The sequence below is a fragment of the Typopeltis vanoorti genome, chromosome 3 (assembly GCF_054136105.1).
Source record: "Typopeltis vanoorti isolate ZY-2024b chromosome 3, IOZ_Tvanoo_1.0, whole genome shotgun sequence".
Classification (NCBI taxonomy): domain Eukaryota; kingdom Metazoa; phylum Arthropoda; class Arachnida; order Uropygi; family Thelyphonidae; genus Typopeltis; species Typopeltis vanoorti.
Window position 1 is genome coordinate 172,346,958 of NC_143551.1, and position 20,916 is coordinate 172,367,873.

The 20,916-nt window shown below is 36.0% G+C and overlaps 1 protein-coding gene across 5 annotated transcripts in view; it reads left to right on the top strand.

The window, feature by feature from the left end:
* Window positions 1–20,916, top strand: part of LOC150108743 (twitchin-like) — a 2,666,638-nt gene that overhangs the window by 1,189,350 nt on the left and 1,456,372 nt on the right. For all 5 annotated transcript variants that reach the window (XM_090390962.1, XM_090390961.1, XM_090390964.1 and 2 more), the window contains 2 exons: window positions 7,969–8,271; window positions 19,253–19,534. In XM_090390962.1, coding sequence (XP_090247088.1) covers window positions 7,969–8,271; window positions 19,253–19,534 — 585 coding nt within the window. The remainder of the gene's footprint in view (window positions 1–7,968; window positions 8,272–19,252; window positions 19,535–20,916) is intronic.

Consider the following 20,916-nt stretch of genomic DNA (forward strand, 5'->3'; position numbering starts at 1 on the left):
ATGACCTCCCATTAGCAAATCCATGCTGTCCATCAAAGATAATACCATTGTTATCAACCCAACTGTGGATCCTAGTTCTCACAAGCTTCCCCAACAACTTAATCACAACACCTGACACACAGATAGTCCTACAGTTTGATGCTCGAGTTCGATCACCTCCTTTATGAAGTGGCACAATCTTGCCCTCCTTCCACTCCTCAGGAACTTGACCAAGTGCAAGACTCGTATTAAAAAAATATGTCAAGGCAGGTGTCAACTCCCTGGCACATTCCTTCAGAATATGCAGTGATATATTATCAAGTCATCTTAATTTAATTATCAAGATCTTAATTTAAGATTTCTTGATATATTATCAAGATATCTTAAAAGGATGTTCCTCCCTCCTGTAATAAAACACTGCCAACAAAAAATCACATTTTTAATATACTGAAATAAACAGTAATTTATTTATGTTGGCATTTACAAATACATTATCTTTAAAATACTGATTATGTCCACTATGAACTGAATCATATAACTACACCACAGTTTAGTGATGTTGACATCAATTTTGCGACATATAATATAACAGAGCGATGCAACTCTTAAACATCCCAAATGATAAGTCACCAGGCTTGTAGACAGTTGTGCGTGCTCTGGATGCTAAAATTAGTAACTAACACACTTTTAATTCTACCTATCTAGTATGGTACTTTGTTTAAGAAATTGAATATCATCCCAAGGGCTGGACCTGGCTTGTCTTGGGGAACCAAATGTCCTGCTCCCTGGAAAATTTAAATATAACTGAACATCAACTTTATTTATTAAACAAAAAATAAATGTTTAATTATAATCTAGTTATATAAATATATAAGGTGAAAACATGCTGTAAAATTAATGGAAGCCAAATGCAGCTAATAGTGATGGAATTAATGGAATTTTTCTGAAAGAATATAGAACCATTCATCTACTAAGAATGCCAACTGATCTATGAAGGTAGGAAATAGTGCTTATGCTATTCTGATTTCACCGACAGCTACTTAAGTCATAGACTGGCAAACATGACAAACTATTATGTAATATATCTTATAATCCTCTGAAAACAAGTGATTCTTTATAAACATAAGCTACATATGTTTGACACGTAAATAGGAAGTTTTTAAACAACTTCATCTGGTTGCTTTAAACATCAATTATATATGAAGCAGTATACATATGCAAAATAGATGTTTCTATTATTGTTATAATAGCATAAACATATCAAAACATATCTCCAGCTAGATATAAGTTTGATTTTTGTTTTTTCTCCTAAAGCATATCTTTACGAGAGCAGATTAGGGCAGCCAGCTTCAGATGAGATTTGAAAGCAGTATGGAAATTATATATTTTTTTTAGAGTTCTGCCTAATTTTTCTTAGGAGCCCCAGATATAAGGAATAATAATAGCATTATTGAAGTCTGTAGAGAGAGAGATTTGAGGAAAAACATTTGTTAATCTTTTTAGCATTGCTTAGAAAAGTTTGGCAAATAAAGGAGGATTCAGCTGAAAGGGAAGCTGGGTAGAATAGAGGTTGGCAGTTCTGTTGAAAAGGGTTTTGATAACACCATACTGTTGAAAGGAGGGGATGATGGGAAAGTTTATGTATGCATCTACTTATGTGGGTGGGTTTTCTGTAATCTGGAAAGGAAAAAGAGGCATTGGGAAAATGTGTAATTAGAGTACCTAGAAAGGACAGGCTATTATTATTTTCTTTTTCTATGGATAACTGAGTTCTAAGTTACTAACTGTTGGGATGAATGAGGAAGGAGTCAATGGAACTGAGCCATGTAACCGAATAGACAACATAAATATATATTAAACACACAGAAGGTTTGATGATGGCAGTAACAAGGGCATATTTTTCCAAATGTTCCATAAAGAAACTGGCTAGAGGGAGAGAGAGAGAGAGATCATGGATGTATCCTCTATCTTTATATATACAGGGTGTTCGGGATAAATTTGACAGTTTCGTAAGGAAAAAGAAAATCTTCTTTGTATCTATTAAATTTAATGAATTGACAAAAAAACATTACAGGCAGAGTTAATTACAATACTATCAACAAGATTTACTCAAAATAACCACCATTAGCATCGATCACAGCTTCAATTCTGCTTCGGAACCTCGAACAAGCTGATGCTACAGTCTCCCTGGGAAGGGCCGCAAAAACTGTTTTAATTTTATCCATTAACTGGGCTTTTGTATTACTGGAAGTGCGATTGGTGTCTTTTTCAACTGCGCCCCATACAAAATAATCCATGGGGTTAAGGTCTGGGGAGTTTGGAGGCCAAACATTTGGACTGGTGAAGTCGTAGAAATTTTCAGACAACCATTTTTGACTTTTCCCAGAGGTGTGGCAAGGGGCCGAATCCTGCTGCCATACATACGGCCTACCATTGGCTACCCTTGTTATCCAGGGCTTGACTACAGTTAGCAACTCCACGAACAAAGCCCGAATTCCAATGCCAGGGTTCTTCAACACCTGTTCCTGCAGATTTGCGAGGAATTCTGCTGTACGAACGCAATCAGATCGTCTGCTAGGGATCTTTCTTCTTGCTACATCCTCGTAGTCACCATTGCAAGTCTCTAGTTCATGCCTGATTGTTTTTACTGTATTCAGGGAGCATTGGGCAGCAGTCGTAATATCCTTATTTTGATGGCGGGCACGAATCATCATGATACAAGTTATTCTCTTCCATGATTCAGGTGGGTTCCAGCTATCCATCCTTTCTGACATCTTGTATATGAATGAAGAAGGGTCCAAACTTTTAAATGAAGAGAAGTGTGTGTTAATACATGTAACTTACGGAAAAATATAATTAATTATAAATATGTCAAATTTATCCCGAACACCCTGTATATGGTATCCTTCCAAAAGAAGTAGCCAACACAGATGGTAAAATTGAAATGCTCAATGATATCATGGGGGGGGGGGCACTTTTCAGTAATGATAAAGTATCCAGTAATGATATAGTGATGATCCAGTAATGATATAGATAAAGTATTCAGTAATGATAAAATATACCAGTTCTAAAGCCGGTACAAGATCTAGAGGGAATCTGCAATTTTTGTATACCAATGCTAGAAGCATTTGAAATAAGAGAGAAGAATTTTTGGCATTTGTCAGTTAAATCTCACCAAAAGTTGTAGGCATTAGTGAAACTTGGTTGTCAGCAGAAGATGTGGTCATTGGAATTGAATGTGATGGGTACAGTAATTTCAAAGAGAAGATAGAACAGGAGGTGGAGTACTGTTGATGTGTTGCAGCCAAAGAAAGTAGTACATGAAGATGTTAGACATGTGAATGAGAGTTCATTTGAGGTGGTCCGGTGCGAAATAGTGACCAGTGCAACCAAATATACAGATGGATGCTACTATAGGCCAGGGATACAGAGGAAGATATTGAATTCATACATCAGCAAATTAGTGCAATGAGTGAAGGCTCTTAGTGATTATTATGGGGGATTTTAATTATGGTGATATCAATTGGAAGGAGGAAATATCACGTAGCAAAAAGGAAATGGAGTTCATACGTCTTCTACGAGATAATTACTCGAAACAGCACATAACTGAAGGGACACGTGGTGTGAGAGTGTTGGACCTGGTTATTGGTTCAGAGGATATATGCATAAGTAAGCTGTCCTCGTTACCTCCAATTGGTGAAAGCGATCATCTGGTATTGACTTGGGAGGTTGCAAAATCTGTGGATTTTTCTGTTAAGAAGGGGTAGTATATATGGAACTACAGGTTAGGCAATTATAACAAGCTTCGGAGTGAGCTTGCAGCCATCCCATGGCAGAACATATTGCAAGGGAAAGATGTTAGCAGTGCATGGCATGAAATCAGCAGGTATCTGAGGAAAACAATATGAGATTGTGTCCCCATGATCAGGAGGTCAAACAAGGCAGGCATTGATGGATGAGCAGTAGTATCAAGCTTGATCTGCAAAAAAAAGAAAATGTTATGGAGAATTTACAAGGAGAAAGGAGATCAGTACACCCATGAGCAGTACAAGGCTCAAGCTAGGAAGGTTACCAGCATAGTAAGAAAAGGAAAATCAGATAACAAGAAGACCTTAGATAAAGAGATCAAGGTTAATCCCAAAGAGTTCTTCTGCTATGTGGCAAGTAAGAGGAAGAATGACTTCGGAAGGATAACTTTAGTGGGTGCTGATGATATTGAGGTGACAAAATCAGATATAATAGTCGAGTTACTGAGTGATGACTTTTCAAAAGTCTATCACCCAAGTGAGGATATCTCTATACCTGTAGCAATTCCTAATGTGAGAATTGAAACTAAAGAATCAGAGGTATTAAATATATTGCAAAATTTAAATGCAAACACTGCTGTAGGCTTAGATGGAATATCAGCTCGGGTGTTGCGTGAATGTGCAAATGAATTGTCAACCCCTCTTACTTGGATATTTAATTTAAGTTTGAGCTCTGGTATGGTCCCTAGGGAGTGGAAGTTAGGCAAAGTGGTTCCTTTGCATAAGGGTGGCTCTAAAACTGCGGTATTTAATTACAGACCAATCACCATCTCAGGAGTAGTGGTAAAAGTATTGGAAAAGTTGGTTAAAGACAAAATTCAAGAATGGGTGGATCAGGATATGATAATCTATAGAGGCTAACATGGTTTTGTTAAAGGTAGATCCTGCCTTAGCAATCTATTAACTATTCATAATAGAATAACATCTGAGTTGGACAAAGGAACTGACTACACAGTGGTACTTCTGGATTTTGCTAAGGCTTTTGACAGGATACTCCATAGAACACTGTTATGCAAATTGGAGCAGATGGGAATGGATATTAAATTGGTGATATGGATAGGAGAATGACTCAGGGAGAGATACCATAAGGTGGTGTATGGAGGAGCTGAGTCCAGAATGAGGCAGGTGACCAGTGGTATGCCTCAGGGCTCTGTGCTTGGGCCAATGTTGTTTAATTTGTATATAAATGATATAGGAAATGGCTTAATGGGATATATTCAGTTGTTTGCTGATGATGCAAAGTTGTGTAATGCAATTAAAAATCAATCTGATGTTGAAGGTTTGCAAGAGGATTCAAATAAGCTGGTAAAATGGGCAAAAGATAATGGATATCAGTTCAATGTGGAAAAGTGTAAAGTCATGCATTTTGGGATTAAAAGATTACCAGCTGTGTACTACATCGATGGAAAGGTACTCCAAGAGATTGATGAGGCTAGGGACTTAGGGTGTTGGTAGATAGGGAGATGAAGGTCAGAGGACACATTGCTAAGGTGTCCAAGATTGCGCATTGGATTACTTGATTGTTGAGGAACACACTGACATCCAGAGATAAAGAGGTTATTATTCCCATTTATAAACCATTGATACTTCCACATTTGGATTACTGTGCTCAGGTCTGGTCACCTGGATTCCTTGGAGATGAGGAGGCTGTGGAGAGGGTTCAGAGAAGAGTGACCAAGTTGGTGAGTGATGCAAAACATGCTCCCTACATTGATAGATTGAGAGCTTGTGAATTGCAGAGGTTGGTTGATAGGTGGAGAAGAGTGGATATGATATTATGGATTAAAAAGTATAACCTACACACAGCATACAAGCCCTACCTCAAACTTGCTACCCTTATCCGTTCTACGAAAGATCAGCTCCCCCCTCTCTCTCTGCCTGGAGTTTACAAAGTACCCTGTTCCTGTAAGCTTGCGTACTTTGGACAGACAGGCAGATCAGCATCCATCTGCCTGGAGGAACACAAGTCGTACATCGTTAAACACAACTATGGCCATTCAGGCTTGGCTGACCATGTTTTGGACACCACCCACAGAGTATCATGGAAGAAAACCACCATGCTCCACCACAGCAAATTCAAGAAAGAGAGACTTTTCTTAGAAGCAGCAGCAGCTCTCAGAAACCAACCAAATCTTAACAAATACGGTTGCATTAAGCTTCCGAAGATTTGGGAAACACTCATCACCAGAGGTCCCACCTTACATTCCTGGCCACCTACTACCACCCTTAGAGGGCGCTCCACCCAGATAGGACTTTAGTGTCACCCACGTGGTTGGGCTTAGTATTGTAAGTTTTTGTGTGCATGTTACATTAATGTTTTTGTAATCCCCGTAGATGTCCTAGTGACTAGGACGAAATATAGGAGTAATAAATTCTAATTTAATTCATTCTGAGTGTTGTAAAAAAATCCATTAAACCTCCAACATAATGTCCTCACAGCACTTAAGCCTTTACACAAGGGGATATGATAGAAAAATTTAAATTACTGAAAGGTTTTTATAGGATTGATGTAGGGGAAATGTTTCAGCTGTGTGATAGTGATGGAAGAACAAAAGGTCATCCCTGGAAATTAAAGAAGAGTGTGGTTAACAAGGGTGTCAGAACAAGGTTTTTTGCCTGGAGGGTGGTGAATGAGTGCAATTCATTGCCTGACTTAGTTGTGAGCTCTTCGTCTGTAAATGAATTCAAGAAGAGATAAGACAGATATTGTTTTGCTAGTTTGGGTCTCCCATGATGAGTCTACTGACTCTATGGAGATATCCATAATAATAATCCTTGCTCTCCCCCTCGTTTCATCACATTCATACCTAAGCAACACACCGACCACCCTTCCTCTCAAACTGTTCTCTTTTATCCTTCTAAGCAGACTCATGATATCTATTCTGACGCTCTCTTTGTCTTCTGTCAAATCGTTCGTACCGATTAAAACCATTAACTCCTTTGCTCGCTCCCTCTTGATATCCAATGCCTCAATCACTCTACTCATTTTACCACCCGGAAAACATACCGTATACATCTTATCATCCAGCACACCTTTAATAATGGAGTCGCCATACAATGCCACTCATTCATCTTTCGTTAACTCTTTCGTGCCATCATGATTTGTTTTAATATTTTTTACCCGAATTTTTCTTAATTTCATTCTGCATCCATTTCTTCTCTTTCCTCATCCAATCCAATTCAACTTCCGAATCTCACATCACATTCTCTCTATCATTCAGTCTTCCTAATTTTCTAACGTTCGATCCTCTCTTCTCACTTTCACTCTCATTCATTCTTCTGTGCTTCTGTACTTTCAGTCCATCCAACTTTCTCTATCATTCATTCTTTTGATTTTTGCCACTTTCGATTCCTTCATAATGCCATTTCCAGTTTCATTCGTTCTCTCAATTTCGTTTTCTTCTGCCACTCCTGCCTCACTTTCGTCCTTTTTACCATCCGTTACGGATTTTATATTACTCGTTTTCTTTTTTACTGATTTTTTTTAACATTCTTTTGCCTCTCTTTCACACCATCCTTCTCTTTAGAATGTGCATTCATTTTCCCTGTGACATTTTCCCTACTAGCACTTTCTGTCATTAATTTCATATCTGCATTCATCAATTCCTCGTTCAGGTCGCACTTCGCACACACCATCCTTCCATCCGTTCTAAACATCCACAAATCATTTATGTAATCGAAAGAATACATATGTGAATACATACATATATACATATAGACATATATGCTATTTCTATGCTCTCCTCAAATCCAATTGGAAAAATTTGAAATATTCTAATATTTTGAACGACGTTAATAATATTCTTGTGAATGTTTTCAAATAACAGTTTTCTTATCATTTATATTATAAGAAAACTGTTTTTTTCTTATATGTGTTTTTTATGTGTTTACATGGTTATATAACTGCAAAGTATGTAGATTTAGATGATGCTAATTCCTATTTGGTAATAATTATTTTCTATGCAATAAATTAGAATTGCAAAATATTCAACACGTTTTCTTTTATTATTCTCATTTTTTAATTTGGAGGTGTATAACCTTACATATCACGTATCACTAATTCGGGCATTTTGGTGGATAATATAAAATATTTTTGCAATTTACTAAAATAAAGATGGAAATAATGCTGGATCTAATATCCACTTTACTTATATAATGCTTTTGCTGTGTTTTATTCTTGCAGATGAACCTGGAAAACCTGGAAAACCTGAACCAACAGACTGGGATAAGGATCATGTTGATTTGAAATGGATGCCTCCTGCTGAAGATGGTGGAGCACCTATTCAGAAGTATATTGTGGAAAAAAGAAAAAAAGGTGCACATAAATGGCAGAAAGCAAAAGAAGTTCCTGGTGATAAGCCATCAGCAACTGTTGGGGATTTAGAAGAAGGAGAAGAATATGAGTTTAGGGTAACTGCAGTTAATAAAGGAGGGCGTGGCGAGCCTAGTGATGCATCAAAATCTGTTGTTGCAAAGCCTAGATCATGTGAGTTAATTATTTAAAAAAAATTTTTTTTTGAAGAATATTATCAGTACTTAACTTACAGTTGACTCAGTATGGTAAACTTTTAGGGAATGGTTTGTTATGGGAGAGAGATAGATCAAGTTGTGTAGCTTTGGTTGGGGTTTATGACTAGTTTGCAATAGTGAGTGATATTTGTTATGATGATGTTTGACACAATGAGAGCCAAATGAACTTTTTTGCAAAATCCTGATTTTTCTCCATTTTGAAATCCTTTGTATGTATCAATTACCCTGATCATGCCAGCAAAGGTTGGTCGATTGGTAGAGCCTCTGCTACTAATGGCTCAAAGTAAGTTTGAGCGCAGTTAGTAGTTGGAAGGGGACTAATCATTCGATGCTGTTGGCACACTCTCCCTCGATGAGTCTTTGGACTCCCTGGAGGTGTTTTATAATAATAAAAATAATAATAATAATAATATTGAAAGTTTTGAGAAGCTTTCAAGAGGTCAGAATTGGGTATGCATTGCTGCTACAATGTTCTAATAATAATAACTTTTAACAGTTTAATATGTCTTAAATAAATTACATACATATAATTTGAAATTTAAGCAATAATAATACTACATTTTTGTTCAAACACAAGAACAGATTTTGATTAGTATCATTATAATTAATGTGCAGATGATATATAACAGGATAATTCATGAATTATTAGTAATAATACCACAATAAATTACAGTTAAACAAGGAAATATGCTGCGTATTGATGTTTACATTTTTTTTTCAAAGTATGACAAAATATGATCATACAGACTATGTACAATATATATAATTTACACATATTTTCTGTTTAGTACAAACATATAGTAAATAATAATAATAATAATAATAATAATAATATTTTTTTTATTATTAAATTATGATTAATATTGTGATTACATATTTACAACACATAAGATTATTGATTTACAACAGGTTTAATTTTTTTTTTTTTTTTTTTTTTTTGTAACAATGAAATTTGCACAGATTTTTTTTTCTTCCTTTTCTTTTTTTCCCCCCTGTATAATGTATTAATAATAATAATGTAATGCAGCATTTATTCATTTAACAATGGGTTATATATATTTACAATGTTGATTATTTTTTTTTTATTATATTGAAGTGCTGTAACTACAGCACTGAAATGTGATATATGGGTTTGGATGTTTTTTTTTTTTTTTTTTTTTTTTTTTTTTTTTTTTTTTTTAAATCTTTGATGAGTTGTAATTTCTCAACTTTCATCCTCGATTACAAACAAGCTTGTCTGAGGATGACACCAGTTAGTTATTATTTATTGGTTTGTTTGCTGGGTTGGGAAGTTACGAAATCAAACCTATGTTTAATAGGTTTGATTTCCACTGCAGCCGTTGATTGAGAAATTCGCGCATGCCATGCACATCTCACACACACACAACACACACGCACGCATGCATGCACGCACACACGCGCACACACGCACGCGCGCGCACACACACACACACACACACACACACACACACACACACACACACACACACACACACACACACGCACACACGTACGGTAGCTTGGAATGTCTTGATGCATGGCTTAACTGGAAGCCTGAACGAATATATTGTGTTTCATTAAGTTTGTATGGTATTTTGAGTGAGTGATTCTTGTTCATAGTATGTCCTTAGAGCTCTTTTCAGGTTATTATAGTTTGTAAGATTTCTGTATTCAAAAGGTAATTTGTTTATAATGTCTGGGATGTGGAAGTTTTGTGTGGCCATTCCGTAGCGATTATTGTATTTATATTATTATTATTATTCAGGCCTCCATGGATTCAAAAGACTCCTTGTGGGAGGTCCTTCCTAAGAAACACAAAGTCTATCAAGACTCATTGAGGGGAGGTCCCCCCCCCCAAGAAACACAAAGTCTGTCATACCACTCCTTAAACTCATTGACCGTTCTCACTCTCACCACTCCATCAGGCAATGCATTCTATGGTTCAACCGCCCTCCATGCAAAGAAACCACTCCTCACCCTCTTGCTCATAGTTTCCTTTCGTAACTTCCAGGGATGGCCTCTTGTCATGTGATATAATTAGTTGTCTGAGGTTGTGTTATACAGTATGTATTTCTGACTCACCTGTAGTTGGCATTGAAATAATGTTTTAGCAAAGCTGCAGAGTGACATAAGTGTTTGCTGTCAGTATTTTGTGTTCTGATATTGCAATGTATGTAAAGTCGTTATTGTCTCTTTATTCTCAAAAGATCAGTTTTATCATTTTGTAGTGTAACAACATTAATCTATTTAGTTTGTAGGATGCACAGAAAGTATATGTTGTTATAGCATATCTTAGTATATTTTGTCATAGTGCTTTGTATATTAGTGTTTTTAGGCATGTGGGAACTATGTCTTTTAACTTGTTGAGTTTGCTAGTTATTGTTCGGAGTTTGTTGTGTAGATGATTTATGTGGCTATTCCAGTTCATATCTGCATCAAAGTTAATTCCTAGGTATCATATTGTTTCAATCTGAGAGATTGTAGTGGTTTTACCGTTCTGTGTGTTTTTTATGTTGGAGAGTTGATGTTGGATGGTTATATATTTGTTATCAACTGGTTGAGTCAGTGGATTTCTGAATATCATTAATTTTGTCTTATCTGAGTTTAGGTGTATAGAGTTTTTGGTGAGCCAGTCTATGAGCAGATTTACATCATGTTGCATATTTGTTTGGGCTATGCTTGCGTTATTATGAATGGATATTATAGCTGTATCATCTGCATATTGGAAGATCTTATCTTTTTGAGAGGTAGCTGATTAATATCATGCCTGTAAATGTTGAATAGAGTTGGTTAGAGTACAGCTCCCTGTGGTACCCCACAGTTTACTGGTAGTTCTCTACCTTGATCCGTGTGATATGCTTTCTATTTTGAAGGTAGTTTGTAAACCACCTGTGCAGAGGCCCATCTATTCCAACATGCCTCAGCTTTTCTAACAAAGTTTATGTGTGAGTGTATCAAATGCTTTAGTTATATTAATAAAGACTACCATGGCAATTTTGTTTTTGTCTAAGGCAGCTTAATTACATCCATAAAGTCTTCCAAAAGAGATGTTGTTCCCTTATTTTTCTGAAAACCATTGGAGAGATACAGGAGAGTCCTAGAGTCCTACAATTACACCACCTGTGGCTTTGGTTGGGAGTTCTTGGTCATTGGGTTGACTGTCTGGGGGTGAGGGTTCCCATATGAGGGGGAATCTGACACATCTATAGTGCAGTTGGAAGAACAATGGTACATTGCACCCTTCAATTGGAAAAGGCCTAAGTTCGAGTCTCGTCATGACGGGAGGAATCTTTATATGGACTTTTTCAATTCAAGGTGAGTTAGTCTATCTCATACTGAGGTAGCAGGGTTTTTTCTCCCAGAAATTTGGGTTTTTCATCCCGCATACAGACAAATTTGCCCTTCAGAACACACGCAATTTACAGACAAAAATACTAGCTTTGGTGGTGGTGGTGGGCAGTAGATGGCACTGATATAGATGATTGGTAGTAGAGGCTCGGTGTAGTGGTGGAGACGGAGAGTTGTACAATAGGTGTCCTCCCACGATGAGTCTTCGTGCTCCTTGGAGGTGTCACAAATAATAATAATAATAATATTAATATGAAAGTTCTCTCTATATGTTGCAAGTTTCCTCAGTATGATCCACTCCATAATTTGATTAATAATTGGTAGTGTTGCTATGGGTTTGTAATTGCTGATTAAATTTCTTTTTCCATGTTTGTATATGGGTATGATTATGGCAGTCTTCAGCATACTTGGTATCTGTCCTGTTTTAAATGTTTTATTTATTCATTTTAGTAGGATAGGGCCTAAGCTAGTTGCATGTTGATATCAAGAGAAGTACTGCTTGATATTCCTGCTTCTTTTATGGTTGGGAACCATAATGTCCGTTTTCATTGTGGTCCAAGTGGAAGATCACCTTTTGTGATTGGGGAATGTTTCTGTGCCATTCTTGGATAGTCTGTAAAGTATTGGTTAAAACCATTTGCTAGTTGTTGGATAGGTTTTGCACCTTTCATGAAGCTGTGTTTTATGGTTTCAGAGGTGGTGTTGGGAGCACAATCTAGCATCTCGTTGATCAGTTACCAGGTTTGTTTCATGTTGTTTTGTGAAGAGGTTAATTTGTCTCTGTAGTAGTTTCTTTTTGCATTTCTTATTTGTGTTGTAAGGTGGTTCCTTGTTATCTTATATTCACTTTTTAAAGCTATGTTATTTGGATATTGCTTTAATACTTTCCATAGAGAGTCCTTTCTGTATATTTCTAGATTAAGTTTTGTGTTATCCAAGGATTTTGGGTTGTTCTTGAACGAATTCTGACTTTCTTTGCAGCTTTCTTATATATTTCCTCCAGTGTGAGTTTAATGTTGTTGTATAAGATATCTGCTGAATCTGATGCCATGTGTTCCCGGTTGGTTTTTCTTATTTTGTGGTTGAATATTTCTTCGTCTATTATTATTTTGTGTTGCTTTTCATCTGTGGGGCATTGCATGGATATTATCTTAGTGCGCAGGTTTAGAGCCATGAAGTAATGATCTGCTACTTTGCACTTTATGACTGATGCAATGTAACTGTTTGGTGGTGCGTGGATGTTTATATGACATGTTTATATGATCAATAATAATAATAATAATAATAATAATTATTATTATTTATACCTGATCTTTTTTGGAGTCAGACCCTCATCATGGGAGGTACACATTATCACACTCAAAGCTCATCCAACCGTGCCTTAAACTGATGCAGTGCGTCTACATTCACAGCCTACTCAGGCAATGCATTCCACTCATCAAAACTCTCCATGTAAAGAACTTACTCCCCACTCCTCTGCTCACACCCTCTTTATACAGTTTCCATGGATATCCCCCCCTCTTGTTCTAACTCTTTCTCCCATTCTACAAAAAATCTCTTTCATTTCAACCTGATGACAACCCTTTTTCAATTTTCCAACATCTTTCTAATCCAGAGTAATTTAATAATAAGGTGAGACACCTTTTGACAACTCATATAGATAAATATGACTTCTCCATCACTTTCACCTTATTATCACCACCTCTGGGTCTGGCTCCCACTGATGAGACCTCAACAAAGGTCGAAATGGGTCTGGGTAGTGGCCCTTCCCTTAGTGCATAGCATTATACATGTCTGCAAGGAGATGTGCTTTGCATTATGGGAGAATACTAAGACAAGTGATGAGAGCTTAGTCCATCTTTACCACGAGTTGCCTCAGTCCTGAAGATACTTCAGGTACAAACTTTGTTTGCTTACACTTGGATAAAGGATTAAACTAAATTTTACTAAATATTAAACTAAAAATTAAATTAAATATTAAAAAAAATATTCCCCCCCCTCCTCTTTCTATTCATGAGTCTTTGCAATTCACAAATTCTCAACCTGTCCTCATACTCCACATTCCAAAGACCAGTGACCGCATTTGTGAATCTTTTCACAAAGATTTTTGTAAAATCCTTTCTGAAACCTTTCTAACATAGCCTCGTAACCATAAAAACTCAGTGACCAAATCCATACACAATAATCCATATGAGGCCTGATCAAGGCCTTATACAATAGCATCATAACATCTTTATTTTAGCATATCAGGTCCTCCACATCATTGCTATTATCCAATGTGATATCTTCACAACTTGTGCAATGTGGCCCCCTGAATTTCGGGTCTTTGTCCACCACCACCACCACTTCTGGATATCTCATCTCCTGCTACCTCCTTTAAAGTCTCCCCACCAAGTGTATACTTTGCATGCAATTGTTGCTTACCAAATTTCAAACTCTTACACTTTGTAACATTGATCTGACAGTTTCAATTACGTGTCCATTCATGCAATCTATTCAAGTCCTCCTGTAAGGCCATAACATCTACTTAGCTCTGCATTGCTCTTCACAATTTTGCATAATCTGTAAATAGCTGCATATTACCAGTTAAACCTATTCCAATATCATTAATGCACAAATTGAACAACAACATAATCAAAACTGATCACTGTGGCACACCACTAGTGACCCTACTCCTTAGGAATACTGCACCCTGCATATACCTTTCTGAAACTTATCTGACAATCAGTCACTAATCCATCTCATTAGTCTGTTATCCACTCACATTTTTTCTGTATATTTAAGAGCTTGTCATGTGGCAGTCTATGAAAAGCCTTTGCATCTCCCTTTTACAAGACATTGGTCATGTTGTTGTAGTAACTGATTATGACCATTATTCATCTTATATTTCCTCCAAATTACCTTATTTTTCCACATTTTCATGCTTAATTTTCTCATTCATCCATATTACTCCTATCTTATTCATCCTTTTGACCTTTGGAGTTACATTCTCACATTAATGCTGTTATGTATTTCTTTGTCAGTTCCTAAGTGGCATTTATTTCCTTACTACTCAAGTCTTCATTCCATGCTATAGCTCCAAGCTGTCTCCTAAGCTTGTCATAATTACCAGCCTTATAATACTGCAGATATCCTTTTCTCACAAAAGTCTGCATATGGCTAGCCCCCAACCCAGGTGATCACTTTGCTATCACTGTCACTAACTGGAGGGAAGTGCAAAACTCCACTGACAATTACATCTTCTGATGAAATGATCAGATCTAAAACTCTGAATCGTTGCATGCCCTCCTCTGCATGTTGTCTGAGATAGTTGTCTCTCAAGAGGGTGTATGTTATTCATTTTCATTATTTCCAAATGCTATCGCTTCATTCCAATCTATACCACCATAATTAAAATCGCCCATAATAATCACTCTTCTTTTGTTAACTAACCTGAGTTGTTTATACATTTCTTCAATACCATCCTCCACATTCCCTGGCCTATAGTAACATCCAACTAAAAAAATTCCTGTCAACCTCCACCTCACACCACACTGCCTGAAAAATATTGCCACTATTCCCTCTTTCATGAACTATCATATGTGGGTATAATTCCTCTGCTATCATCAGCAGCACTCTCCCTCCCTTGTTGTCATTTCTATCCTGGTGAAAACTACTCCATCCTTCCATTTCTATTCCCTTTAGGATATCATCTTCACTCAACCATGTTTCACTTATTCCAATGGTTTTAGGGTGAATAAACTCAGTCAGTGAATCCCCTTTATCTCTGTTATTTCTTATACTCCTGGCATTTGCAAATAAACACAGCATGTCACTTTTAGATCTATAACTATTAATGCCTAGGCCATTTGTTGGTTGTGATGCCTCCACTGCACCTGCCCTTCCCAAATCACCTTTATCACTGCTTACCATATATATCCACTCGGTCTCTACTTCCACACTTACATACATTCTATACTGATCAACCCCCCCCCTCCCCTCATGTATACTTTCACTACTATTTCCAATATCCATTCTCCCTATTCCATGTCTATTCTAGGCTCTCCCCATTTCCCTGTTCCTCTTGCATTCCCATTCTCTTTTCTTCTCTCACGCTACTATTGCATTGCCAAGCACTTCTGTCTCTTTCATGCCACTCTTATGATCTTTCACTTCATCTCTTTCTTGTGATCTTTTGTTTGCATCACATACTACACTTCTCTCTAGCAACACTTTCTCCAGTGCACTCATTCCTAAGCCATTTAAATGGAATGCATCAACCTTGTATAATTCCATTCTTCCCTCAAGCGCTTGTCACATATCCGCAAACTCTACTCTATTTTCCTCACACAACTCTGCTAGCATGCCATTCATGATTCTAGCTCTCTGTCTTTTCTCATCATTGTCATGCCTCAGCAACACACTGACAACCTTTCCCACTATACTGTTATCTTTCACTCTCCTCAATAACCTCCTAATATTCACCCTTACATTCTCCTTATATTCACTTAAATCATTTGTCTCCACAATCACCACTAATTATCTTGCCTATTTCCTCCTTATGTCCAAAGCATGAATTATTTGTTCATTCTCCCTCCTGGAGAGCAGACCTTATGGACTCTCTTATTAACTAATCCTCTAACAATGGAATCTTCATTCTAAATGCTAATTACATGTTCCTCATTTCACTTTTCATTTTGAATAACTGTTTTATCAAAGCATGCATTTTGACAATTTCACTCTCTGTCACTTTCGTAATCTTGCTATCTCTTGTTCTGCCATACCTTTCTTCCGTTTCCTCATTTATAGTTTCTTTCATTTCCTTATCACTTACTTCTTTTGCTTCTACATTCTTGCATTCTTTCACTCCCTCAGTCTTATTAACTTTCATTCCATTTCCACTTATTTCATTTGCACTATCCTTCATTTCTTAAGTCTGTTTCACATTCATTAATTCATAGTCTAACTGATGAGATGTTTATCTCATCAGTTGGCATAAATAAATATATTACACTCAGGACATCAAATCATTTTTGAAATATCTGCACCATTAATGGGACTTGATTTTCGTGATGCTCATCTAATCGCACTGGTTGATGTCCACATGGTTGAACTCGTGAGTACTGCCATTGTATTCCATTTAAAGAAGGCAAGATTCAAAATTTCAATTAATAAAGTTAGTATCAAATCAGAAAAGAACTAGATATTTATAGCATAAATGAAAATATTAAGGAATATAGGGAGAAATGGAAAGAACATCTATCAAGGATGGAAAGATATCGGCTACAGAAGAGGTGGATTAGTATAGACCAGAGGGAAAGAGAGAGAGAGAGAGACCAGCAACAAGATGGAAGGACAGTGAAGCCAGAACAGGCAAATGCCTAATCCTTGAAAAGAAGATGTTGATATCAATTCCTCAAGGCTAATAAAATCATGCAAACACACTACGTTATCAGAAGTAAACAAAATACTAAACTTCAAGCATTATCACCAATTATTATGCAAAATAGTACTTATCTTTTCCTTAGCTTTTTACTAACATTACACTAACACTACTTTACTATAATAATAATGATGATGATTTTTTTTACAATATTTATACAATGACAATTAATATGTTTATAATACACATGCATTAGTAGTTATATATATTTATACATATACAAGATGATCAAAATAAAAGTGGCCATGTTTTAAGGCCTTGTTTAGCACTACCCAGTGATCCAAATGCTGTGAAACTTTGAAGTATTAAGAAAAAAAAATTAATTCCAAAATTCACAACCAGGGGAGCTCTATGATGTACTGGATGTAAATGTAGTAATTTTTCTTTGTGTATCTGTGTGTGCATGTATAAGAAGAAGAAAAGTTGGTGAGTGATGTAAAAAATGCTCCCTACATTGATAGATTGAGAGCTTGTGGATTGCAGAGGTTGGTTGACAGGCAGAGAAGAGGGGATATGATAGAAACATTTAAATTATTGAAAGGTTTTTATAGGATTGATGCAGGGGAAATGTTTCGGCTGTGTGATAGTGATGGAAGAACAAGAGGTCATCCCTGGAAATTAAAGAAGAGTGTGGTCAACAAGGGTGTGAGAACAAGGTTTTTTGCCTGGAGGGTGGTGGATGAGTGGAATTCATTGCCTGACTCAGTTGTGAACTCTTCATCTGTAAATGAATTCAAGAAGAGATATGACAGATATTGTTTTCTTAGTTTGGGTCTCCTGCGATGAGTCTACTGACTGCATGGAGATACCCATAATAATAATAATAATCATAATAATAATAATAAATTTAGAAGTATTACCAAAATTTTGAGGAAAATACAATGAATTCTGGGAATGATACAGAGGACACTGACTTGCAGAAGTAAGAAGGTTCTGGAATATTACAATGGGATATTTCATTGTATTCCATTGGGCAAGGCTGTAATTAGATCACATATGGACTACTGTGCAAAGATTTGGTCACTTGGTTTCCAAAAGGATGTAGATAATTTCAAGAGGATACAGAGGCAATTGACCAAAATGGTTTCTGATCTCTGAAATGTTGAATACAAAGAAAGGTTGATACAATGCAATTTGAAGAGTCTAGTGGATAGGAGAAAGAGGGATGATATGATAGAGACATACAGTTTAGTAAGGGGTTGTTATAGGATCAATGTTCAACATTTTTTCAAAAAGAGGTTTTTCAAAAAATGGTGGGAGATTGAGGAGAGAATCAGATCATCCATGGAAGCTGTGTAAGGAGAATGTGAGCAAATGAGTGAGAAGAAGGTTTTTTGCATGGAGATTTGTGAATGATTGGAATGCATTGCCTGAGAATGTGGTGTCTGCAGAGAATTTGAATATGTTTAATGCACAGTATGATGAGCTGTATGTATGAAAAAAGGGACCTCTTAGATGCCTCTGTGACTCCATGTTGTCATAGGATAATAAATAATAATAATATTAATATTATAAATAATAATAATAATAATGAGAATAACAACATAACTAAATAAAAAAAATTGAATGATTAGCAAACCAAGTATTTGAAGCAAAAATTGTAGGCAAAGATCGTAAGATGACAACATTCAGGTAGACACATTGCTGTAGTTGATAGCCTATATTGTGGTGTGTTGTGTGTTTCACTGCATTGCACTAACCTGTTGCATTGTATTTATCACTTTTGCAGCATACTACATCCTCAACTTCATATGTATTTCTATTATCCTCCAATGTTTCTGCATCTTCTATTATTCTCTTTACTTTAGTATCTTAGAAAATATGCAGTATCTTAGAAAATATCTGTAGTAATATTTTTCATCATGGGTAGTGTTTTTGAGTATTTTGAGTATTATTTGATTTACTTTGCATCATATATTTGTTAGGTGATTTACAGTACAAATTATTTATTATTCATGAATAATTTGTTACCAAATACTAAAAATAAAAATATACACAAATTATTTGTGTATATTTTTATTTTAGTGTAGTATTGGTAGCATTCAAGTCAAATAAAGTACAAGAGATTAGTAGGTTTCTTTAAGCAGTAGTATTCTAATATTATTTAAATAATTTTGCTCCTTTTTAATAATATGAAAAATAATTGGAATATAATTATTTTTCTCAGTGGCACCACAAATAGATCGCACCAACCTGAAGGCCTTGATAGTTCGAAGTGGCGAAATGGTGAAGTTTGATGTAGATGTCAAAGGTGAACCTGCTCCAGTAATAACCTGGCATTTTGATAATACTGTTCTCAAATCAACAGAAAGATTGACAGTAGAAGTAGAAGATTATCATACACTATTTATTATAAAGAAAGCAAAGAGACAAGACACAGGCAAATATATCATTAAAGCAAAGAACAATTCAGGAGCTGATGAAGCCACAGTAGAACTCACAGTCTTGAGTAAGTGTTCAGTAAGCTTTCAATAAACTATTTCATTGTTATTTCATAAGCAAAACTTTGATCTTATGTAGAAAGTTTTTTATTACTTTTTTTAATACTGCAGACATAATTTGAAATTTTTTGTATCATTTTTATACACACCCTAAGTGTACACTATTTCTTCTTCCTTTCATGGTGATAGGGCTACTAGCCTGTTCAAGTCTAACACCATCCTTTTAAAGATCTTCCTGTGTTTCCTTTTTTTGGTGTATGGTTTAGTTTTTCTTTTATTTCTGGTATTGTGGTTTGTTTCTATAATATAATTATCTCTTGTATGTTAAGTTGTTTCTTGTGAAACTTCTTATATATATATATATATATATATATGTAGAAAGTATTTTTACCTTGGGTATAAATATGTTAAAGATACCAAGCAATTTTAAACCTGGTTTTACTCCATTTCCCAAGTAAGCAAACAGACTAAAAGTCAAGTTTGCGCCTGCAATTGATGCAAGTCTAACTGATCCCACAGGTAGTGCAGGACCAGGGCAACTCGTGGCAAAGGTGGAACAAGCTCTGATCACTAATCTTGATATTTACCTTTAATGCCAAAACACATCTCCAAGAAGGGGATGTATGATGTTGTGTATTAAAGGCAAGGGGCCACTACCCAGACCGGTTTCGACCTTTATTGAGGTCTCGTCAGTGGGAGCTAGGCTAGAAATAGAAATACCAAGATTTAGTAATACAGAGCTTGTAAGTATTTCGCCAAAACAAGTTACCATAAGGTGTTTTAACCTTATTAAATAAAAATCTCTGGAGGAGATATAAATGTAGAAAGTATAGAATGTATAAAAAAAAAGTATAAAATGTAGAAAGTAAATGTAGAGAGTAAAACCAGGTTTAAAATTGCTTGGTATCTTTAACATATTTATACCCAAGGTAAAAATACTTTCTACATTTATATCTCCTCCAGAGATTTTTATTTAATAAGGTTAAAACACCTTATGGTAACTTGTTTTGGTGAAATACTTACAAGCTCTGTATTACTAAATCTTGGTATATTACTAAATCTTGGTATTTCTATTTCTAGCCTAGCTCCCACTGACGAGACCTCAATAAAGGTCGAAACCGGTCTGGGTAGTGGCCCCTTGCCTTTAATACAAAACATCATACATCCCCTTCTTGGAGATGTGTTTTGGTATTAAGGGTAAATATTAAGATTAGTGATTGGAGCTTGTTCCACCTTTGCCACGAGTTGCCCTGGTCCTGCACTACCTGTGGGATCAGTTAGACTTGCATCAATTGCAGGCGCAAACTTGACTTTTAGTCTGTTTGCTTACTTGGGAAATGGAGTAAAACCAGGTTTAAAATTGCTTGGTATCTTTAACATATATATATAT